General features: G+C 32.7%; 1 protein-coding gene across 2 annotated transcripts in view; it reads left to right on the top strand.

Annotated features, from left to right (window-relative positions):
- The first annotated feature begins 2,064 nt into the window (after positions 1 to 2,064).
- LOC124373287 overlaps positions 2,065 to 26,452 on the top strand; it is a 33,242-nt gene continuing 8,854 nt past the window's right edge. Inside the window, exons 1-6 of one of the 2 annotated variants that reach the window (XM_046831670.1) lie at positions 2,065 to 2,213; positions 4,759 to 4,858; positions 6,385 to 6,509; positions 15,907 to 15,962; positions 17,483 to 17,593; positions 22,892 to 23,036. In XM_046831670.1, coding sequence (XP_046687626.1) covers positions 4,791 to 4,858; positions 6,385 to 6,509; positions 15,907 to 15,962; positions 17,483 to 17,593; positions 22,892 to 23,036 — 505 coding nt within the window. In that variant the 5' untranslated portion in view covers positions 2,065 to 2,213; positions 4,759 to 4,790. Of the gene's footprint in view, positions 2,438 to 4,758; positions 4,859 to 6,384; positions 6,510 to 15,906; positions 15,963 to 17,482; positions 17,594 to 22,891; positions 23,037 to 26,452 lie in introns of both variants that reach the window. The other variant, XM_046831669.1, reaches the window with a different exon arrangement.

Raw genomic sequence — 26,452 nt, forward strand, 5'->3', positions numbered from 1 at the left:
TGTGGTACTTCATAGATTTAGACCTCGTTGCCGAGTATTCCATGGAGTCCATTTGATGCCTTTAGAAGCGAGAATTTCCTTGATGACTTCATTTGGCTGGTAGGATCCTTTGCCTAATTACTTTAAGTATGCCCATTTGAAAGCTCAAAGGAATAGCCTAGGGCGAGAGTTGTTTAGAGGAGTGCGAGCTCCTTTCTTTCGGAAAGATTGGTTGCGTTTTCTGCAACACGAGTCTCGGTCAATTGCAGAGTTTCCTTCACAGAATGAGCAATACCAGTGGACGGGTAGAGTTTTAAGACACAAAAGTACCACTGTGTGAAGAAGGTAGTAAAATGGTTTTGTTTCTTTTATAATATACACACGAGTATTTAAGGATAGACTGTCCACCCGGCCAGAGCCCCGTATCGTCAGGTAAGGCTGACTTACTCCAGGAGATCACCCGGTTTCTGGAAGCTTTGTGAACGACACCTTTTACTCGGTACCATCCGCCTCGTTGACACTGGTTGCATAGCACCATAGGGTACAGCTAGAACAACGGAAACACCCGATTTAGATGTCTTCAAGCCTAATTCTGTCGATTAAAACTACGATGTTAGTCCATTAATACAAGAATGTCTTGATTCATCTAACCAACTTATAATCCCGTTAGATAATTTAAACATACGTGAGAAAGTATATTGATGAATTGAATCGTAAAACCTCCAGGATTTTGTAACAAGGATAGCGTTGAAGGAGCTACCGAGAAAAGCAGTGATTTTCTGTACTATACTATTTCATACAGTTTTTAGAGTTGATTATCTCCCATTTCAATGGAATTTTGCCCAAATCGTAGTCGTGCATAAAACAGTAAACCTTTTTACTCCAGTCGCATCGTATAGACTAATCAGTCTTCTACCAATACGATGTAAAAAGCTTGACAAGGTCTGGCAACAGCCACTGTTGTTTAAAATTAAAAACAACTTTTTCTTCACACTTATTATTACTTACAAAACAAACATTTTCAGATCAATTTTTATTACGTAATTTCATATTTAAATAAATTGGATCGGGTGTTCCTCAGGATATCATATTAGGCTCTTTGTTGTACACGTTTTAAAGAGCTCATGCCAACCCACCCAGAACCGACAACTGCAGCTTTGCTGACTATACAGCAGTATCAACCTCTAATCATGACCAAGTTCAAGCTTCAGAACATTACAAACTACATTGTTCACATTATCTGCTGATATACGTGTTGGAAAATGGAGGTGAATGTAACAGTCTGCCCACATGATTTTGACCCTCAAACCAGAGAATTGCCTACCTTTACTACTTATAACCCGCTTCTAACAATACAGAACTCCCTTAGCGGAATAGTACAAAATACTGAGGGATTCTTCTAGATATACGTCTCACATGGCGCACGCACATGGGATCAAGAGGTCATAATTCAATGCAAAATGGCTGTTAATGGTGCTTATTACTTCGATGTTACTGTTTATTATATTTGGATAATTTTAAATGCTGTTTTTACATTTATCTTGTCACAGAATTTTAACATTGACTTTCCACTCTTTTTTACACCTTATGTCCAGCACATCTAATCGAAAATCCTAAAACAGATTGTAAAAGGTTCTTCAGTCCTTCTTACATTAAAACAGAGTTATTCCTAGAGACACTGAAATTCCTTTCATAATTATAAAATTTCCTAATTTAGTGAGAAATATTTGTTAAAACTACTAAATCTTGATATGCACTTAGCTGTGAATTTACTAGACAATAGTAATAATAAATATAAACTGAAAGGAATGGACTTCTAAATTTACGTTATCGTTACAGTAGACTCCATGTCTTTCCAATTGTGTTTTTATTTCAATTCTTTTTCAATGTTATTTTTAAGTTTTAATCACTGGTTTATAACTAACCATTATTATATAATATATTATGTTTCCTTATTCACAGATTGTAAATACAAATTTACTTATTCCTCGTGTAGCTTGGAGCTTCATGAATAGTTATAAACCGGCAAGTTGGCAAATAAAAATATAGAGTTATTTTAAACAAATTTGGCGCTTGAACGAAATCGTTTGGTTGGATACCCTTGATAAACAAAAGTATTATATTAGGCTATACTCTGTACCCAATAGGATCAAGGCTGAATCACCTGTTCATTTCTGTGTATTGGTTACTTTTAAAAATTAAAAATCCAGGCTAAGGATAATAATTACGAAAAGGTAGTAATTATTAAATACCAACATTCGGCTATCCCTACTAAAATTTACTTATCTTGCATCATATTGTACAATGGTTTGTTGTTTTAATGATGGTAAAGCCTAACCTTACAAATATTTAGTCTATTACTTTGATTTGTAACTCTTTTCTCATAATTACTTGTTATTAGAAATTACAAACAATTATTAAAATTAAGGGTGTTAGGGAGAGGATATCCTGAATTCTGGTGAGTTGGTCTTGTTTATTTCCACTTGATTACATTATTTACTGTTAATATAATATGACTGTCAGTTTCAAAATCCTATAATAATTGTAACTTTATGAAAGTCATTAAATTGATATCATTTGTCTTTTAATCCAAGGTGTACCCAAAAGTCCTTCAAAGGGCATTTTAAAAAGTGCCCCAAATTGCAAATGGCCTGCCATTTGAACAAGGGTATCCTATTTAAAAACTATGTAAAATGCATTTTCGTTTAGTTATTTGTAAGTCAATACACGTTATGTATCAATAACCAGGGAAAGATTATAGTACCCTGATTATATTGGTATTTATCTCTTTAGTTTTATGATCTATTATAACTTCAGAAAGTATTTTACCCAGGACGTAGTGATTCCCTTTGATGGTAACGTGCAGCATCCTTTAATAGTTTGACCACAACATAATTAGTCCAGGAGGGTTTACTTCTGGCTGGTTGAACCTACACTGGGTATACCAAAAACCTATGGTTCACTTAAATCTGAGCGATCATGTGGATGTTCCAGAAGTGGCACATCACTAACCACAAATATCAAGATACTGAGGTGCAAGGGTAGATTGTAGATTGATAAGTCTAATCTACTGCAGGGGATGTTTAAATCGATGCGGCTCGGTAGCCTATATAAAATTTTCAAACAAAGTGATGTATAAAGTGCATTACTTGTCCTTTGTCTATAAAAATAGGCTACAAAAATATTTCAGATTCCCTTCAGTTAAATTTTAAAAATAAAGTTAGTTTTATATAAATGTGGGGTAGGGTACGATAAGCGGACCCAGTTTTTTATATCGAAATTGACAACCGATATTAGATATTAGACTCGATACCGTACTGATTCATTATTTTGAACAATTAACTTAAATAATCTATATCAACAGCTGTAAACACTTTCAAATAATACACGTAAAGTAATATTTCAATTTTAGATAAGTAACATTTTTGATTATTAAAAATGGCGGTACTTTGGGATTATACCGACCACACCAGTATGAAGAACACAAAAATAGAAATTTATAGAAACAAACATGATAGAACGAAAAAACAACTCTTCAATTACAAAATTACAAACTTACAAGCATTTCCAGGTATTGTGATCGGTATTGTTGTCGCTGTTATCTTATCTTTCTCGAGAATCCTGATTACGGCAGGCCGCGCGGCATCACGTGATTTGCACGGTACATAATTACCTTTCCATTACAATTCAATTTATATTTCTGATTAGCCCCTCTAGAATTTGATATTTTACTGATAGGTACTATCTCGAGGGATGTTTTTCTTTCGTCGACATCAGCGCGGGGCAGCACCGAAGGTGCTGCCGAAGCCCGCGCTGATGGCCGGAGGCACTCGCATTTTGGGTGGCGGAATGTGATCAAGAATAAAAAACAAGTTTTGAGTGTTTTTTAAATAAAGAGTTTAGTTTGGTAAATGTTTGTTTTTGTTGAATTTTTGTGTTTGGAGAAATGTAGAGGTAAAACACGGAAGTACAACAAAGCGATGCACCAGCTGAACGGGCGGCGAGACTCTGCAATCACGTTATCTACTAGACGCTCGACTTTGACCTCTGTCTGAGGATGGGGAGGGGTTTGCGATAAGACAATTCCTGTTTTATATTGACGAAATATTGTTCTACGCTAATCTAGTAATCAGTAGAAACGAAATGTGAAATAACGATTCATGTCTGGGTGTGGTCGGTATAATCCCAAAGTACCAAAATGGCAGTCAATTTTAGAAAACTACACGAAGTTGCTTTGAAAGATAAGACATGTGTTTCGTGGCTTCAACATGTTGGACTCGTACTGAAAACCCCATTATGTGAAATTTGTGGGAAGTAAACAACTGTAACTGTGAGAGGAGCAAATATGGTCGTCTTCAGTTTTCCTAACTTTGGTTATAATAATTTGTTCGATCACTGTAAATATTAAATTCATATTTTAATTTAAAACATATGATTGCTATTGAGGACTATATATACTTTTATATCGATTGATAGTCTAGGATTTGAGATGTGTATATTAGGTATTGATGATTACATTCTTCGATATAAATAACCAGGTCCGCTTATCGTACCCTACCCTAAATGTGCAAGCTAATATAAACTTTTCTACATCTATGTTCTCTTTTAAGTCCTAATAAGCAAGGTCATATGACATTAACTTTACTTTTCTATAGTGAATATTGTAGGGTTTGATTATATTATGCTTTTCTTGGTATCATTTTGAAAATAACTCACCTTAAAAGCTGTAAACATAAAAATATTTGTTTTTAATTTTACTTTACATTAATATGTTTGCAGGTCATACATTGCTAAAAATAACCCTTTACAAAATGAAGAAGATGAAGCCAGTTGTTCCAAAACCAAAAAGTAGACGCAAGAGCAAGTCAGAGGAGAGTTTGTAAGTAGTTTATTTCAAAATTTTCATCACATATTAAGAGCTTCTACAACATTATTGTTTGTGGATTTTAGGGATGACACTATCAACTTTTCATTAACAGTGCAGTATATGACAATAACAAGTCAGTTTACCTTCAGCATGTTAAATATACGTTCTAATAAAAATTGTTATGTTGTTTTATATGCATATGTTATTTATATATACTTTAGTTATTCTTTCATTATTATATTTAATATATAAAAAGGTACATTTCTTTTTTAGACACAACTCTTTCCAGAGAAAATTTCAAGATAACAATTATGTTTGTTAACCATAATTTCATATCTCTAATATTTATGTAATATTCTTCCAATTTATTAAAAAGTGTTTCTAAGCAGCAAGTTATGAACAACTTCTGCAACCTGGTTTTTCTGACAGAATTTTTCATGAAATGGAAAGACTATTACACAACTAAACCTATATATTTGTGGTATCTCGTAGTTTTGTAATCTATACAGTGGTAATTCTAATTTATTACTATTTTTAGTATCATTGATATGTGCCATATTCTTAAAAGTATTAAGAAACATTTTTCCTAACACCAAACATCAAATACATACAAATTTATGTTAATTAATATCATAATTTATGTTTTTATAGAGAGTTTGTATAACGTATGCCCAGAAAGCAAGGTTTATTATGTAAGTTAAACAATTAAAACTTTCTACGTTTAGAGTAGATCTAAAAAAAAAAAATGTATTTGTATAAATTTGTGTGAACAAGAATGGCCATCATATGAAAATTAGAAAAATAAACTTTTGTTACTGTAAAGGCTTGAATCACCAATAATTTGGCCAACATATTACAAAATACAAGTTAAAAAATTAGATGAGATAAAAATATTTAAATTAAAGTTACATTTATTTTATCAGCATTGCTATTATCATTTAGTATTTTAGAATCCCTCTTCTTCATTACATTGGTGGAATTAAGGCAATATTTTTTTTCTTACTTTTTGGTCCTTATTACTTTGGTCCTATATTTTTATTTTTCCTTAAGAGGATTTGAGACAAACCCTCAAACATTGAATGATAAAATATATTAATATACATTGGTCTTTCTGATTATAAACAAAGAGACCACTTATTCATAGTTTTACAATATGAAATTATAATTTTTCTGAAATAATATTTTTCTTAGCTTGACACACTTAAAATCAATCATCAGACTTGTAAATAAGTTAATGTTAAATAAATGTGACCTAACCATATACAGAACTTTGAAATGGCAACTTTATGCGGTTGTCTGTCTAGTGGTATTATAACTATTATTGGATTAGCTTTGGTGGAGATGAAATGTGAAGGTATCAAAAATGGTTATAAATATGGGACAATAATTTTGTTATCTAACGTTAAATAAGTGAGCAAGATTGAAAATTGTGAATAGGCTTTTGTATCATTACAATCTTTTAAACTAAATTTCATGTTCAAAATAAGAAATTAAGGATTTGAGTAGGCTATCTAGAAAACTAATTTGATTTTTTTTAGAAACCAATGCTTGAATAGAATACCTCAGAGAAAAGCTTCAACACCAACACATGATCGAAGCACGTTGTCCAACTCTCCGGATATTTCCAGCATTATGATAAATGAAAATAGATTAGAAACTTCAAGTAAGTTCAATACCACAAGTTATGTTTAGTGTTTATTTTAATATCGAAGCATAATTGAACATTAATTTGAATATTGATATATATATACAGGGTGTATATTATGTCTGGAAACACCCAAATATATCCTTTAATAATTTAAATATAAATTTGAAACCTCTTACAATCGTGATAGAGATTGGGCATCTACTTTTTGGAACAATGTTTTGTTATGTCACACCAACGGGGGACGTCCTGCCGAGGGTATCGTGAATATTCTTAATGGAAGCCTATACCTTGTGATACATAATTTTAAAGGTAATAGCTTACTGAATTGAATGCCACAAACCGCATCTCAAAGGAATTATTCTATCAGAAAATAGAGCATTTTTAGTATTGAAAATTTACTGATGTTCAACAATGTAATTTTAACATGGTTCTTGCCACAAAATGTGTTACACTAATTTTTTAGCATTTTTTAAATGTTCAATTAAAATAAAATAAACAATTTATTTTTAAGCTGGTTTCATTAGTACAAATTTACCAGTTTTTATTACAATGAATAAAACTTATGAGTCACTTTCTCTGATTACTTATGAATCTGTACTTGGTGTTTTCCAGTCAGCAGGAAGGTTTAAAGAGACAAAGGTCACTAGCCTATGAGAAACATTATTGTGTTATTAATCATCTGGTCTACAGGTTTCAGTTTGTTGAGCATGGAGCTTTCACTAGACAGGTCTAAGCTTGGGAATTACAAATGGACAAAGGTCATATCATTCCTGTCGAGTTAATCAGTGTCTCTGAAGCATTGCTGTCAACAAGTTATCTAATTACAGTAGTTCAGTTTTTATTTGGCATTTTAATGGAATTGTCTGAAAGAGAACGAATTACTCTGTTGATGATGCGAGGATATGGCGATCGTCAAAGATCTTATCGGGAAGTTTGTAATTTGTTTAATGACACTTTCCCAGAAAGGAATCCCATAAGTGTTTCAACAATATCAAAAACTATTGAGCGTTTTGAAATGACAGGGAGTGTACGTAATCGGCCAAAGTCGGGTAGGATACAATCTGCAACAGATGAAGAACATGCACTAGATGTTTTGCAAACATTTATTGAAGACCCACATACATCGCTCAGAAAAGCTGCACAGCAACATAATATGCACCCTATGTCTGTGAGTAAGATTTTGAAAATTAATAAATACAAACCATTTAAAGTTCATTTAGTCCAACAGTTAAGTGAGGATGATTACGACAGAAGAGTTGAGTTTTGTGAACTTGTGATGCGCAAATGTGATGACAATAGAGATTTTCTGACCAACATACTATTTTCTGATGAGGCAACTTTTTTCCTAAATGGCAATGTTAACAGGCACAATTGCCGTTACTGGGCTAGTGAAAACCCACATTGGATTACTGAGTCCCATTCACAGCAACCACAAAAACTGAACGTATGGTGTGGAATTTTAGGTAACAAAATTGTTGGACCCTTTTTCATCAATGGAAATTTAAATGCCGAACTTTACTACAATATGCTCCAAAATGAAATAATCCCAGCTATTCAAATTGCATCAGGAGAATATTTTGATAATGTATGGTTTCAGCAGGATGGTGCTCCACCCCATTATGGGAGACAGGTAAGAGAGTATTTGGATTTAAGGTTTCCTCATAAATGGATTGGCCGAAGAGGAGAAATCGAATGGCCTCCAAGATCTCCGGATTTGTCACCAATCGATTATTTCCTATGGGGTCATTTAAAATCCAATGTTTATAGAAGAAAGCCTCATAATTTGGAAGACCTAAGAAACAGGATTATAGAGGAGATTGCTTTGATAACTGAAGAAATGTTAGGCAACTCTGTCGAATCATTTTACACAAGATTGGCTCATTGTCAAACCGTAGAAGGAACACAGTTCGAACAATTGCTTTGACACCAAATGCAGGTAAAACGTTTGTTGTAAGACTTTTCTAACAGCATACATTATTTTTTATTTGTAATAAGAAATCAATAACATAAGTATTTCCATAATTGTACTGTAATAAAAACTGGCAAATTTGTGCTAATAGAACCAGCTTAAAATGAAATTTTTGTTTTATTTAATTGAACATTTAAAAAAATGCTAAAAAATTAGTGTAACATATTTTGTGGCAAGAACCATGTTAAAATTACATTGTTGAACATCAGTAAATTTTCAATACTAAAAATGCTCTATTTTCTGATAGAATAATTCCTTTGAGATGCGGTTTGTGGCATTCAATTCAGTAAGCTATTACCTTTAAAATTATGTATCACAAGGTATAGGCTTCCATTAAGAATATTCACGATACCCTCGGCAGGACGTCCCCCGTTGGTGTGACATAACAAAACATTGTTCCAAAAAGTAGATGCCCAATCTCTATCACGATTGTAAGAGTTTTCAAATTTATATTTAAATTATTAAAGGATATATTTGGGTGTTTCCAGACATAATATACACCCTGTATATATATATATGGTTCCTGATGTAGTTTGTAGAGTAGTGTCTATTATGTTTTGCTAATTTAAATGAGAGGATTATATCCTTGAACTAGGTTACATGCATGCCAGACTTCAGATTAGCGGTTTGTGGAACTGCTGAAATCATAGACTGGTAGGCATCATGGTATGCTTCCGGGGTGCCCAAAAGGCCCTTGAGGCTTAAGTGCATGGCAATAGGCCACCGCATAGAAGAAGAAGAAGCATGTCATGTCTCATGATTGCCACACAATGGACAACGTCCTTGCCTTGTGAGTGACTCCCAGTGGCCCGTGATCTTAACTATTTTCAATATAGACCAAATTTCAACCCTTAAGAGCAACTCTTTTAACATTTATGTATGGTAATCAATTCAAGGTGGCCACGATTGGAATCTTAGAACATATTAATTTTGTGACAAACTTTAGATTGGAAACTGTACTTTATTTTGTACGCTTATTACAATTATGTAGTTAAAATTTAGAAATTCGGTTGCTATTTTCAAATATGGCAGTTAACTGTGAAATATCTTTTGGAAATCTCTTTTTTGACAGATTTTGGTTTAACATGTAATTCTAAACCTCATTTATTCTTGTTATTATTTTCATGTATCCTTTGAGCCATTCGGAGAGCTCTGAAAGTTTACAGAAACTCTTTTTTCCAAAATTCGTTAAAAGAGCATGTTTTGCCATTTGTAAAAAAATCATTCAAAATGCAGAATCTTTTTTAATGGAATGTTGTTGTAATGAATTGTAATGAAAGCTGTTGTAATTCCACAAATGTTTTATACAAAATACGTTCCTAAAATACTGCCAAAAGTAATTAACTTATTTATGATGACTTAAAGCAAGGTTTTAAAGTGATATCGTATCTTCATAAATACATGCGTGGCTCCACCTGTGCAAGTCATTTACAGCTTGTGCCAATAAAGGCAATTATAAACATATTAGTTTATAGAACTTTCTGCACTCCTAGCTGTTCAACGGTAAAGTATATCAAAATAATACCAAGAATGAAAAAGTCTTAGACTTATATTTTAAACCCAAATCTTTTAGAAAAATGGGGGTTTTCATCTTACTTACATCTGGATAACCTCATGGAGGAACATCACTAACAGCAAATGTTGTTATGTTGGGGTAAAGGGATGACTTGTTCAATGTGTATTTAGTTTATTGTACTGTATGGTTGTTGTAATAATAGGACAGCTTTAGATCTTTTCAAGAAAAGGATAACTGTTAGCTGCACACTGGTGATAAACTGTATCTAAGCTTAGACAAGAAGCCAAAGAGAAGAACTAGAGAATGATTCACATAATTCTAATCACCATTTGCAACCAACATCACATTATTTTTATGACACTAACCCCAAATACAGAGTTTATCCATAAAGTGATGAGGCTGGGCAGGGAAAAGAGAAATTTTTGGAAACATATTGTTAAAAGTTTTAAAAATAGCCTCACACCACTGTCAATGTTATTCCAACGTTGCAAAGGCTCTGAAGATCTTAGTTGTGACACCTCTCATACAATTTGACAACCTATTGAATAGTGGAAACACCTTCAGACTGGTAATATCCCAGATTTCTCATAAGTTTTAGGGAGAGAAAAGTGTTTTGTCGAACTCTCATGACCATAGAATCGTTGCAGCAAGGTAATAAATAATATCTGGGTCAGGATTGCGGTCATAACTATGGTGTTGTGGACAGAAGTGTTGTGATGTAACTTCCAGTGATCAGTTATCTCTAGTCATTTTTGTATGCCTTTGTTTTGGCATGTGAAGACTTCTTTGTAGTAATCGCTAATGATGGTACTGTATGTCCCAGAGACAAATTTTTTTTAGCGACTCCCTACGTTCTTGACATTAGAGTGTGAACATTGTTTACAGTGTTTCTACAATTGTCTATAGTGTCTCCACCAGATATGTAAAGTATTGTACTGTTATTTATTTATGTTGTCTCAATGTAAACAAACAAACACATGTTCCTAAAAATTTCAAAAACAATGATTATTAACCTCTTCCATGATGATGGGTCCAAGTCATCTATTGTTTTCCTAATAATCATAATAGTATTATAAATGTACAAGTGCCTTTGTTTGTTTTGTTTTGTTATCTTGCGTAAAATAGTCAACCAATTGTATTGAAATTGTACCTGAACATTCCTGCGGTTCTTGGGATGAATTTAGACCTATTCTTATTTCAAAAATCCCTCTGGGCTACGCCCTACTGGCCTTTAAAGTAACAAAAACTCCCATCTTGGTCTCTAAAGTTGTGTAATAGTAATTGAATGAGCCTGTCAAATGTAATCAACTATCCTGTGTAAACATTGTTTATTATTTTGAAATTGTTTACATTTATAGTGAGTAAATTTTCTAGTAAGTAACAATAATGTTTAACGCCAATTTAGATTTCAGCTATTAGGTTCTAATCTACCTTATAAAATGTCTTAAAACATAAAACGGGTAGAATTTGACTCCGAGGACTCCTTTTCTAGCAGTAGACAAGAACTAAGCTAGATGAAATTTTGCTGGACTGTTCTTTTGAACTAATGTACCAATTCCAGCTCTAGATGGTCTAAAATATTTAAAAAAATTTATTATAGTATATATTAAGTTTGTTTTGACAAAAGTAGGCTTCTCAGAACTGTGTATGTATATATATTTTCTTGATCAGGAGAGAGGCAAAATAAGCTTTGGAACAAACATACTAATATAGAGTAAATTTAACACTTTCAAACAATGTATCAACCAATTAAGATTGGGTGGAACACCAATGAACACCGTCACCTTCTCTCCTAGTGTACAAGATGATGGTTCCATAGAAGACATGACCGTGTTACCAACTCAACAGCAGCAACCACCTCTTCAAGTCATTGAGCCACCTCAACATGAAACTGGAAATGAAAATACAATGCTGCACTGATCCTTTATAACACATTACCAGTCTGGTTACCTAAAAGATTTGGTTACAATTTAATGTTTCATTTTTTTTTTTTTTAATAAGTGTGGGGGAATTGTGTCTCAACCATATACAGGGTGATTCGGTTAGTGTTACCGGCACTTCCTGAGCTGATTGTACTATAAAAAATAAAGAAAAAAGTTCATATAAACATGGGTCCGGAAATGCTTCCTTACTGGGTTATGGCCAATTGAAGATTTCACCAAAAATTGTGTGCAATAGGTCAAATGATGATTTGCCGCGTGTTTATGAAGAGATATTCATAGGCGAATGCAACTTTTTCTAACGGATTTTTAGATGAGAAATTGAATAAAGTTCATCTCATAGCTGTATCTCATTTAGTTTTTTTGTTATACTACAAAAAACAGAAATAAAATAATTTTGAAAACACTTTTTTAAGGTTTAACGGACAATTATTTTGTTAAATAGGCATTGAAGACCCACATTTTTACAAAGAAACTTGCAGAAAATTTAATTCTGAATAAAATTATGTGCCACACGGCTATTAACAGCGAAGTATTAGTTTCTGGAATTTAATTTTACAACAAACATTCTACCAAGCAAGAAATTCCAAAGCAAAGGAAAACCGCATTTTAATGACATAGAGTAGCCTACACATTAGATTTATTAGGATGCAATTTAAATTAAGTTTTAAATAAATTATTGTTTTTCATCTAAAGCTTATAATACTACGTACCACTTTCATAACAGGTGTTCAAAAATCAGTCCTTGTACTTCAATACATTTAGCAGCTCGCTTTCTGATTGATCGAGTTATCCTCCGTAACGCTGCACGATTGTTTTTGATTTGTGCGGCGGCATCTTCAATTCGATTTATTAACTCTTCACGTGTATTTACTTTTTCCTGGTACACCAGGTTCTTCATCCAACCCCATATACAGAAATCTAATGGAGTTAGATCTGGTGATCTTGGTGGCCAAGTGTGTGGTCCACCGCGACCAATCCATCGCCCGGGAAACTGCTCGTTTAAGTGCATTGTTACATTATGGGAAAAGTGGGCAGGGGCACCATCATGTTGATAAATAATATTGCACCTTGCTGCTAATGGAACATCTTCTAATAATAGTGGTAGTTGTTCTGTAAGGAATTCTAGGTACATGCGGGAATTTAGATGTCCTCGGAGAATGAATGGTCCTATTAATCGATCATGAATGAGTCCACACCATACATTTACACTAAATCTGTGTTGAAAGTTGCGCACGATTGTACTATGTGGACTTCCCTCTGCCCAAGTGTGTTCATTGTGAAGGTTGTTGACGCCATCTCGGGTAAATTGAGCTTCATCAGTGAATAAAATGGTTCTATGATGTTGACGGTTTCTAATTAACCAGTTGCAAAATTCCAATCGAAGAGGAGGATCTGTTGGTTGAATACTTTGAACTTGTTGTTTATGGTAAGGGAACATGCTATTTTTGCGCAAAGTTGTCCATACTTCAGACTGAGACACTGCGAATCGCCTAGAAAGACGCCGTGTACTGACACCAGGACTGCGTTCAGTAGCCATGATTATAGCCTCTTCCATATCTACATTATTCTGGGCAGGGCGATCCCGATAATTATTAATACTAGGAAGTTTACCTGTTACTCTTAGGGTACGAAATGATCCACTGATCGTTTTTGGGTTTGGAACTCTGCGATTAGGAAATAGTCTTCGGTATTCTGCAGTAGCAGCGGTTGCATTTCCGTCACAAACGCCTAAGACAAATACCATGTCGGCATATTCTTCCGTTGTAAATAACAAAGGCATTGTAATTGTGATAGTAAGTTACTTTAAAATACACTTCACTAACAAACGAGTAGTAAATTAATTGTATTAAATTGCACTCATTAAACTAGTACAGAATTGGTAACAAATAATTTGGATTCCTCAATAAATTGCAGTGTATTGTTAAACAGCTGATTTGTGATACCAACTTATAAAAAACATAATTTACCTTCTGTAAAGCTAACGTGACAAAGATATGTAGGTACATGATGTAACCATTTGGATACTCCTAAAAAGTAATAGTATTATTGTTTTTTAGTTGAGCATTAATCTATTAAAATCGTATTTACAATTGTATGCTAATCAATTATTTGTGTACCTTATATCATTACATTACGGTGTTTATTTACTAAATACGTATTTCTTGCTTGGTAGAATGTTTGTTGTAAAATTAAATTCCAGAAACTAATACTTCGCTGTTAATAGCCGTGTGGCACATAATTTTATTCAGAATTAAATTTTCTGCAAGTTTCTTTGTAAAAATGTGGGTCTTCAATGCCTATTTAACAAAATAATTGTCCGTTAAACCTTAAAAAAGTGTTTTCAAAATTATTTTATTTCTGTTTTTTTGTAGTATAACAAAAAAACTAAATGAGATACAGCTATGAGATGAACTTTATTCAATTTCTCATCTAAAAATCCGTTAGAAAAAGTTGCATTCGCCTATAAATACCTCTTCATAAACACGCGGCAAATCATCATTTGACCTCCTGCACACAATTTTTGGTGAAATCTTCAATTGGCCATTACCCAGTAAGGAAGCATTTCCGGACCCATGTTTATATGAACTTATTTCTTTGTTTTTTATAGTACAATCAGCTCAGAAAGTGCCGGTAACACTAACCGAATCACCCTGTATGTAAAATATTGTACTATTATTCATTTATGTTGGATCAATGCAAATAAATAAACACATGTTTCTAAAAAAATTGAAAACAATGATTATTAACCTCTTTCATGATTATTCCGTCATCTATTGTTTTGCTAATAGTGTGAAATAAACCAGTTATATAAAATGAACTTTTATTTATATCAATATATACACAAGTGCACCACAAGGCCATGACATTTGGGCTTGGGTATTCTTGTTCTCTTGGAATACAGGTACGGTACTATAAGATGTGCCACTCTGAATTTTAGTCTTTGGTTTAGTACTTTGGTAGAGATTGAGGTATTTTTCACCTGTTTTTATGTGGTCTTATGTCTGATTTAGTTTCTTCTAACTGTTGCATTGTTTCATGCCAAATGTCAATTATTGACTCCAATACCACAAAAATCTTCCTCATGTTTAGATTTTCATAAATAGTTTTTTAAATCTTTTCATGCACATGTTGATGTATTTGGTGGTGAATCTAAAACTTACATAAAGGTTCAATGCCACATTTACACAAACCATTTGTTAAAGATCGTTCAGATGACTCCATATTTTCCACCCATTTCAGAACAGTAAACCTCTAGGATATAGAGACAGTAGCAGGGTGCCATCTTTGTAGGTCTCCTTAACCAAGGTAGGAGTTTTAGAATTAGATTTGCCCAGATGAAAACATAATTTGATCAAGTGGAAGAGCCAGTGGCTTCACGGTATAAGGCATTGTGCGTTTGTGTTAGAGATAGTAAAGGTTCAAATCCTGCACTTTTTATCAGTTTTGTCAATATTGTACTGTACCAACTTTCCTCTTTATTCTGTTGGATAAGATCCTCCAGGCATGTGACTCATGAAGACGGTTTAAATAAGGCTAAAAAGGGTCTCTCCTTTCTTTTGATAAAAAAGTGGTATTGCAGCAAACTTTCTGCGGTATCAAAACTAAACAACAGCTTTTGTCCCACATGTTATCCTCACTAAGTCAGAGCTTGAGGTTACTTATAGCTTAGAACCCTGCCCACAATCCTGCCACAACGGAGTGTGTTGCTGGTGATGAGCACTGTGCAGTTATTTTCCAAATAAAAAAAACCTGTGTTTTGTATGATTAATAATAATAAAGTGTATCTTGTAGTCATACTTTTGTCTCTTTTACATTTTTTGCTATGACTTAGGTTTATGTAATTCTTAAAAATTTATATATAAAATGTATTGTGTTTATTTATAAATTTTTACCATTACTTTCAAAGAGCACTTCCATTGTTTGTAAACCAATATTGAATAATCAATTTGGGCATATTTTTATATTGTGAATGGTTTGTTACAGGAAAGCAAGTGATGAAATCCAATAAACAATTGAATTCAAGTCTTCCCAGGAAAACAGTTAAGTTACAGTTAATTATAGTTTAGTCTGTGTCTGCTGAACAGTGATTGCATTTACTTATGGTCAAGGAATGATACGTATGGTTTTGGCTCTTTAGAAACCATGGTAAGCAGGCAGCTGTGTGACAGTTAGTAAAAGCTAGGTTGGTTGACATGTGCTAAGGTGGGCAGATGCAGAGGTATCTTCCTTTTCATTGGAGATGAAGAGGAAGATACCTCTGCATTCTATCATGATTTTTGTTAACTTAAGGTAAAGTTTACTGTACCTACACATGTGTTAAGAGTTGGAAGGGCTAATATAACAAATTTTTGATTTAACTTTAAAGAAAGTCACAATGTATTTTGTATCAAAACAAAATTAAAACCACACAAAACTAAATAGAACCCAGCTGAGTGAAACATCAATACTAGCTAAGCATGATTGGAGAGCAAATTGTCTTGGTTATTTACACTTACAAAAAATTATATATAAAACTGAGTGTGCAATAAAGAAAACATGGAACTCACTAATTAAAATTATATAACTTTTAACTTAGTTTTTTACGTTAATTTGGCATTTCAGACTTAAAAAGGAAATTATATTTAATGAGTTGAAATTTACAACCTTACAAATTGGACTTATCAGACTTTCCGTCCCACTCTTGTAACAGTAACACTAACTCCCTTAAAAATTATGTAACACTGCCATCAACACCCCTCCCCCCCAAATTGATATTATTCTATAAATTGTAATATAGACGATTTCGCACTCCAAAGTAAACGTGATTTATTAATATAAAACTAGCATTCCAAAACTGAGCATTGTTTTGAACTATTGTTTTCTACTTTTTAGATTTAATTGCAATCACGACGTAATAAGACAAATCACTACAACATCGCTCATTGTGGCACTCACTGTACTGTTACATACTACAGGTAATATATATATATATATATATATATATATATATATATATATATATATATATATATATACATACACAACTAACAGATGATTGAGCATGGCTTGCTTGACACGCCAGTTGTCACATGGCTGTTTGTATGTTTCACCAGACATACAGCACCATACTTCCTGTCTCTCCTACCATAGCAGGACTCTGGGTCATACTTCTTTTACAAACTTGTGTTTTCGGATTTATGATAGAGACAATGTGCTGTGACAATGATAAATATTAAACTTTCAAAATTAACACTGAAATTGACGTAATATATCGGTATGGTTTGTTTACTTTACCAGCTTTAAATATTTTTCCACATATAATTCTGACTTTTATCCATATTGCATAATGTTCTGTGAAAAACAGGTTTAAAAAAGTATATTTATGTAATACTGCACTAATCTTGGAACAGTTCCATAATGACAATTTTGAGCCCAAAGCTGCCGTAACAAAAATATTCCGTTATACAAGGCCAATGGGTAATGAAAATTGTAGTAACATGTTTTTGGATTGTCTAATAATTTAATTTAAATTTATGGACACGTCAGAAATTGGTATAATTTTTTAATTTTCTTGTTATAGGCTGTTTCAGAAGGAATAAATCTTGAGCAAGAACTGGATTTTGAATACACCCGCTATATACAAACGATTTTCAGAAAGAAATTGGAAGAAAAGAAAAATGCTGAAATTGATGTAAGTAATATAGGAAATTTATGAAAGTGATTCATTTTAAATTACTTAGTTGAGTCAAATTTACAGATTAACATTAGATACAGTTCTTCTCTCACAATAAAAAGTGTTAGGTTATTATTTTGATTTCAATTCAAACAATACCTAAGGTCTGTCAGCAATATTATTATCAACATAGTAACTGAGAAAATATTTAAATATTTAACTATTAATTTAAATTAAATTACTTTATTGTCAGAAGACATTGATACATATGCTTGACAGTGTCAAAAGGACTTAAAACTAGTAAGTGTAAAGTTGGTTGACATAGGCCTAGCCTATCCCCTACTTTAAAGTATTAAAACTGTAGAGATATTGAAATACCAAGAATTTTAAATTTAAATATCTTTACAATTTATGTGTAGTTGATCTTTTTGGCCTGCTTTTTACGCTAACCAAAGGAACATAATAATAATAAAATAAACTTATTGTTTATTTTATTTTGTTCTTAAGATATAACACATTTTTGTAAATAACTTGTATGGGGCCATTCCACACCAAGTCATCCAGGGGTCGACACCCACCCGTCACAGATTTTAATGAAATTTTGTACACATAATGTAGGCATTTAGATAGGATAAAATCCAAAATTTCAGTTGGTTCTGACAAATGGTTCCAGACATATGAATTTTTAAATTTATTAGCTAATTCAGTTCCCGAGACCCATTTTGCCGCCAAGTGAGCGTACACGTATTCTCGTATTTCTATGTGGAATGGACAATTTTTAAGCTACAGGCTTCAAATTTTACTCATATGTTCAAAACTTAATGCAGAATCATAATATACTATTAAAATGAGATTTGTTATCTACTATCACCATAAAAATAATTCCGAAACACAAATAATTGGATTTTTCTGAAATCGGAACATCAAGTTACAAAAAGTTTTGTAGCAAAAATCTCTCTCCACCTACCCCTATAAAAGTATATATCACTGGAAAGAGGATAAAATTATCTTTCAAATGGTATAATAATATGAGTGGGGTTTGTGTATTACCATTTTTATTACACGTCAAAGTAAAAAATAAAATTTTGCTCTATTAAAACACAAAATATAGCCAAATATTAAAAATACCTATGAAAAATTGTTTTGAAAGAGGCCATTTTACATAAATCTAAATATGTTAAATCAAATGTTGTTGCAGAATAAGTCACAGTTAAGTTTTAAAACAATTGAGTCACTTATAATGAGTACACAACTTATATTCAGTACTTACTTGATAATATTTCAACAGGTATGTACATTTTCATGTTAAAAAAAATAAAAATCATTTATACTGAATTGATTATGTTGGTCCATCAAAACTACATTTTTCTTTCTCACACACACACATTGCACTCTAATTACAAACTGAAAATATTCCACGCTTTGTCTATTTCTTTCCGAGATACAGAATCAATTTTGTACGAACGTCCAAGAGAGGTTGTTTCAGGTGGATTAACAATGCATAACAGATGAGCTGCTGGAACAGGGCACTGATCTTCACTAGGTCCATGAGGGTGCATAAATTTTACATCATAATCTCCTTCAACTTCATTGAAACACTGGATCATTCCTATCCACCAATTATTTTCATAGACACATGCTACAAAAGAATGAATATTAGGCTCTAGAGTTGGCAAAGTGTTCTTGAATATGTTTTGTTTTAAACAGACATCAGTGTCTGAGCTTAGTCGCTTCGCTGTAATTACTTCACTAGTTGCTGGCTGAAAGAAGTGAAAACTTCTTGTTCCCTTAATAGTTTCACAACATTCAAAACGGGTTTCAAGAGACTTTCTTTTGTTTTCAATATCGTTCTCTTTCAAAAAGAAAAAACTAATTTTCGAGAACTGATTTGCACAAAATGAGTACATTTCTTCAGCATTTATGATTTGGTCTGAATCTCTGGCACTTTGTAAGTTTTTCTTTGTTACAGTCCTCTTAACTGTTCCTCCGATCCCATCACAAACAGTTTTTCCGTGACTTGTTGCATGGAATGACCAACTTGCTTCTAGCCCAAAATCTTCTTTATGGTAACACAAATTTACCATTGACTTGTAATTTTTATATTGGGCACTGCAACCATCTGTTAGGTATTTAATTTTGGTTACGTTAGGAAAGTTGGACTTAATGTACTCAACGGTTTTTTCTTGAACGGAATAGACGAATGGTACATCATGTTTCAAATCATCGGAAATAAAACACAAAGAGGATTCTTTTGTTGTTTCACCCTCGCTTCTTGAGTAAACAACAACAGGATGAATTGAACAACTTAAATGACTCCAATGATAGGATTGCACTTCATTTTGTAGGACAAAATTGTAATTTTCAGCGAAGTCCATTAGGACTAAGGCTACATCATATTGTAAATTCTCCTTCCTTTCCCTCATATAGGTGTTTTGTGATTTAGTTATGAAAGAATGTGGAATGAGTGATTCAATTTTATCAATTACAAAGCCAATAAACTCTTGGCGTGGAAGAAGCATTGTCTGCAGCTTCATGTGACCATCACTTATCCACTGTGAGAATTTGATTTCTTCCTCATCATCAAAATCTTCTAAAATATCCTCCAAGTATTGTCTTAATGGCTCGTTTGTTTTTGGACATTCATCACAACGTTTTAGCATACAATTTCTGGACTGTCTGTTGCAGACTAATTTTTCCATCATAATATGTATGGCTTCTTTATCATGCTGATTTATGGCATTAGCCAAAAGCTCGACATTTTGATGGTATAGGCATACACAAACGCAATGCGTGCCTGGAGAACCAGCCAGTACACACCATTTTGGCCTCAGAGAGCAAAATTTTGAAAATCCTATTTTTAAATTTGGATGTTTTTCTTTGAATGCAATAAACAGTTCTTCTAAATTACATAAAAGTAGTCTTTTTTTGCATGTAGGTATTTTTTGTACACTAACTCTGTCTTTCGCTCCTGGAAACATATAAGAAAATTCATCATCTTCATAGAACTGTTTTACTGCTTCAATTGTCTCTTCAGGTAGTTTTCTACCTTCTTTTGGTTCTGGCATCGCCAAAATGCCCTTTTCATTACAAACAGCCCTAGCTTTTCGTACTAAGTATTCTGAAACATTCAGTTTTTCAGCTACTTTTCTGCGGGACCATGACTTAGGAGCAATTGTTAGTAATTGTATTTTTTCCCTTCTGGTTATATTGGTCCTCAGCTTTTGCTTAATAGCATCCATTAAATAATCAAGATCTTCAGATTTTTTCTTTTCCTCATCATGAAATTTTTCTTCGCCATCACTCGAAGACTCATTTAAAGAATCATCATTTACTTGTAGGACAAAAGATAGTTTCTTCTTGACTTGTAATTTTGCCTGCTTTAACTTTTTCCTGGCATATTTTTTTTTTGAATGAGTAGATAAGGACTGGAGTTTCAGAGGTGTCACATCTAAACCTAACAGAGACTCATTTAGAACTTCTTTTTCCACTACTCTTTTGGCAGTCGTAAGATCTTTGCCAATATCTTCATCACTCTCATGAAATGCAGTTTCATCATTATTTAAACCTTTGTTTTCTACATTCAATAACTTTCTACAATTACTGCACAAAAGCTTTCCTGGGACTAAAATTATGTCTTTATGTTCTCTAACATCTTTCGCCTTTTCTAAGGTAATTACTCTTAAATCTTTTTTCTTTGTCATGTTTTTGAAAAGGGTCACAACATGATTTTTGGCTTTTTTCAAAATATTTCAAAAAATAACAAAAATGATGAGAACAAATTGTGTCATTTTCACGATACTGATTATTTGTCCGCCAACTCAATGTTTCTACTTCTTCACTTGAAAGCTTTTGAAAAATTAAATGTACACTTTTATCTTTTATCAGAGTAAAGTTTTCACAAGAAGAGTCTGAAAGTTTACCTACTGTACAAATTAAATTTGGTCTCACTTGACTTGGTCCAGCAATTTCTTCCATGATAAAAATAAACACTTCACAATTAATTACATATTTATAATAAATAAATTAATTCATTCATTTAAAATAGACAATTCACAAAAATATGTAGTACACAGCACCAATGTTAACTGAACCACAGATCCTCACATACTGACAATAGCTTGCAGTGTGACTTACTGAGTCATGTTGAGACTTGTGTGTTTCATGTCTCCACAAGAGTAAGTTTCTTTCATGTTGAGACTTGAATGAATGTTTCATGTCTCCACAAGAGTAATTTCAAACACTGGTTTGAACTGGTCTAGATGTCACCCATTGTGGTTTGTGTTGATAAAATATTAGTAATTAGCATATAATGTAATATTGATGTTTGACCTTTAATAGTTAATAAAGTGTTGTTTTTTTTTTATTCAGAATGTTAAACTTTTAAATGTTGTATAAAATATTATTTTAATGCTTGTAAAGTTATAATTAGCCATGTTTTAGGTAAAAGTATTGTAGGCCAATTTAGTTAGGCCAATAATTATTTGTGTAAAATAATACTTTAATTCATTGACTTACTAAATTTTTTAAAGAAACTTAATTTTCTTTTTTATTTATACACACTTAAAAACTTAAAACACAATATTTTATTTCACCTTCATATATTTTCAGATATTTTCAAACAAATATAATACATTTTTACACCTTAGAATTTATTTTTTCTTCATCACATAAATATTTTGTATACAATCACATTTTAGTGTCTTAAAATTTAATTTTTGACTTTGATATATGATAAAAATGTTAATACTCAAAACCCCACTCATATTATTATACCATTTGAAAGATGATTCTATCCTCTTTCCAGTGATATATACTTTTATAAGGGTAGGTGGAGAGAGATTTTTGCTACAACACTTTTTGTAACTTAATGTTCCGATTTCAGAAAAATCAAATTATTTGTGTTTATGAATTACTTTTATGGTGATAGAAGATAATAAATCCCATTTTAATAGTATTATATGATTCTGCATTAAGTTTTGAACATATGAGTAAAATTTGAAGCCTCTAGCTTCATAATTGTCCATTCTACATGGAAAGACGAGAATACGTGTACGCTCACTTGGCGGCAAAATGGGCCTTGGAAACTGAATTAGCATAAAACTTCAAATGGCCGTATCTCTGAAACCCTTTGTTAGAATAAGCTACAATTTTGGATTTCTTCTTATTTATATGTATATATTATCTATGTAAACTTTTATTGAAATCAGAGAACCTTGGGTGTCAATTCTACTTTTGGCTGGATGATTTGGCGTGGAATGGCCCTATGTTTATTTTCTTCTATAAGTGGTAGTAAATTTTAAAACAGCACTTTTTCAGACTGAACTAATAAAATTGCAAAATAGAATTGAAGAAAATCAAAGAATACTTCGTAACACTACGTCTCGGCTCAAGAACATAAATTTCAACAAAGAAGTTGATTTTCTGCACAGCCTGCATAGTCCTAATTTCGCCAAAGTACTAGGTGAGTGTAGTAAAGTTAAAATAATTTAAGCTAATTTGACCTTTCAATATATTGAAAATTCAATGGGTGTCCCACGAAGAGGTTTAAAAGTTTTATTTTATATTACTTGCCCATTTATGCACTAAACATTTTGAAAATGTACAAAATTCATTAAATAGGTTTTAAAAATATTCTGTGAAAATTTCAGCTCTCTAGCAATTGTTGAAACAAAATGGTGACATATAAAAATCTTACCATTTTGCTTCCTATAAAAATTTATTTCTTGAATTACCTGATTTGACTACTGCATTGCAGTTTTAAAGAACAGCTATTTAATAATGCTCATTGTTGAAAACAGCTGTTTGATTGAAGAATATTGCTTGTGCCATAAAAACATAATCTAACCTCTTCCATAAGTTTTACTGCTATTCAAGTTCGAGAAATGGCTTTTAATGTTGAACAAAAATTGAAGTGTTGTGAGGGGGCTATTGCTTTTGGCAACATTACAGAAGCAATTACACAATTTCAGGTTGTCTACCCAACCACCTAGCAATCCAACAATAACTAAGTGGAAAAATCTTTTGTTAGATACTGGAAGTGTCGTAAAAAAGTACTCTAGGGGATCAAATAAGGAAAGAGAAGTACTAGTATGCGCATCAATGCTCTGCTCTCCAGGTAACGAAAGTTGAACTTGAAACTGGTGTTCCAAAGTCTTCAGTACAGAGAATAATTAAGAAAAACAAAATTAAATTTTACAAAAGTCACCTAGTCCATTATCTTCTTGAAGATGATCCGGACAGGAGAGTGGAATTTTGTTCTCATATCATTGTTTCATGAGCTAGATCCTAATTGGCATACTCAAATTGTTTCAGACGAGTCCACTGTCTACTGCAGTGGTGCTGTAAATGGGCATAACTGTAATTATTGCAACACCGGTAATCCACACATTCTTGAACAGACTCTATTCAAATCAAAATAAATTACTGTTTGGGCAGCTGTCAGTTGTAATGGGGTGCTAACTTACAACATTTCAGACAGTACAATGACTGGGAATAGGTATGAACAGGTTTTAAATGAAGAAGTCTTGCCTCATTTTACGATTCCAGAAATGGACCAAGCAATTTTCCAACAATATGGTGCTCCTCCTCATTTCACAAATCCTATCAAGCAATTACTAAATGACAACCTTCATGGCCATTGGATTGGTAGTGGAAGTGATTTTTTATATTGGCCACTCCAAACCCCAGATTTAACCGTGTGTGATTTCTTTCTATGAGATTACTTAAAGTAACAAGTTTATACTTGTAGCTTCAATAATGATGAGGAATTAAAATAATCAATTAAAGAGAAACTTCTCCAGATACCGCAGAATTCCTTAGTAAGAGCTGATCATTTGTTAAGTGCTGTTATCAGGGTGTCGCTATGGATGGATTACAGTTCAAATAATTGTGGACTATAATTTTAGGTTTTTTAATACGGTATGTTCTAACTTTCTGATTGATATGCTTTATTTCTCTAGAATATGACAATACATAATTTTACAAAACCAAAAATACTGTTTTTAAAATATATTTTTTCAAAATGCCATTTTTCAACAATTGTTAGAGAGCTGAAATTTTTACAGAATTTAAACCTATTTAATGAATTGCTTAGACTTTGAAAATGTTTGGTGCATAAATGGTGAAGTAATATAAAATAAAACGTTTTAAACCTCTTCATGGAACACTCTGTATATAGACACAAGATGGAAATATTGACAAAATAAATAATACAGGAATACAGGTTTGTTTTAGTTGGGGAACCGTTGTGAAGCATTTCCAAGTAAGACAATCACAAGGGATGAAAACGTGATTTGAAATATGATAGAATTAATTATTAATTGTATAATATTGTTTAAATACTGTTGTTTTTCCTAAAACCACCTTTTGTGTATATCCAAGGAGTTACCATGACATTATGTATATTCTTAATTTCAAAACTGTTAGTTGTACACTTAAGTCATGGAAGAAAAATTAAAATTTCTAGCTAATCATGAAATTAAACTGCTTTCACCTCATTAGCACTAAGAAAACAAATAATATAAACATATTGAAGTTTGCAGACATCGATCGATCCTTAATCGGTGGAAGAATGTATAAAGGTAAACATTGTTTTATATTTCTCTCCCTAATAGAGTGAACGTGCATACACCAAATACCAACTTGTAGCAACCAAATTTTGGAATTTTGGAACTTACTTAAAACTCTTGCATTATGTGTAAAAAGTTCTATGTATTGTAATGTTAAATGAAAAAAAGCAATAAAAATGTTTACTTAATAAAAGCTTAAAAGGTATTTACTTTGAAATACAACGAAAATATGTTCTCTTGGGATAAGAAGTTGAGGAAACTCTCATTGCTCTTAGTCCTAACAGGATCTTTGCACTTGTTTCCAGAGTGAAAGGATATTCAGGTAGGATAAGGTTGGAGGTAAGGGCTGCCTCCTGTCAGGATCCATGAGGAGGGATAGTGAGCACTATATCTCAGTCATATTACCTTGAAGAGGGCCAGCTCTGTAATAGCTTCTCTAGCCAAAGCGGACAGGAGTAGCAGCCCTTATGTCCTGGCTAGCAATGGACTTTTAACACTTAGGGAGCCCACCAACTCCAACAGTCATCACTATTATATCCTAACTTCTGCATAAAAATTTTGTGTAAAATAACTCCTTGAAATTTTAGGAAAATTAAGTGAGAGTTCTGTTATTGTGAATCGGCGGTCTTCTTTAATCTTTTCATCAACTTTAGAGACAATCATCAGTCACAATGCTTGGCCGTCCACTTTGCTTATCATCATGCACAGTTCAGCCATTTTTAAACCTAATGCACCACTGACATACTCCACCTTCGTTTACATAAACTTTACAAAGTTGGCAATAAATCTCAATTGGTTTATTGTGGGATTTTCAATTGTGTCACACATTTCAAACTGCTATTGTATAAGGAGCGATAGTACCTCTCACTAGTATGGCTGGATAGCCACTGACCGGAGAAACACTGATATCAAAATGGCCGTGACATCCTGCCCCTAGTAGCTACAGAGCGAAACGTAATCTACTTTCTGGATAGCCCTCTTATGACAAAAATTACTTCTATATGAATTAATTTTTGAAATTCCAAACATTATGTGTATTATTCACCATGTACCATTATCGAAATCGACGCCTCTATAGAAATAAAGGTTAATAAAAATATTTCAAGTCTTCCTCAATTACTTTTTGAGGTATTTGTAAATGGACAGATAAGAGATTTTATCTGAGAAATAGGTTTTATAACGCACAGCCAATTAAAGTGGTAAGAATTTAACATAGTGTCAGATAGCTTGAAGAATTACAGTTACTATCACTTTGCTCAGCTTTATGCACATGATGCACTGCTGTTGTGTGCTCACTGAACAGACTATT

Source organism: Homalodisca vitripennis, unplaced genomic scaffold (assembly GCF_021130785.1).
Source record: "Homalodisca vitripennis isolate AUS2020 unplaced genomic scaffold, UT_GWSS_2.1 ScUCBcl_5259;HRSCAF=11907, whole genome shotgun sequence".
NCBI lineage: Eukaryota > Metazoa > Arthropoda > Insecta > Hemiptera > Cicadellidae > Homalodisca > Homalodisca vitripennis.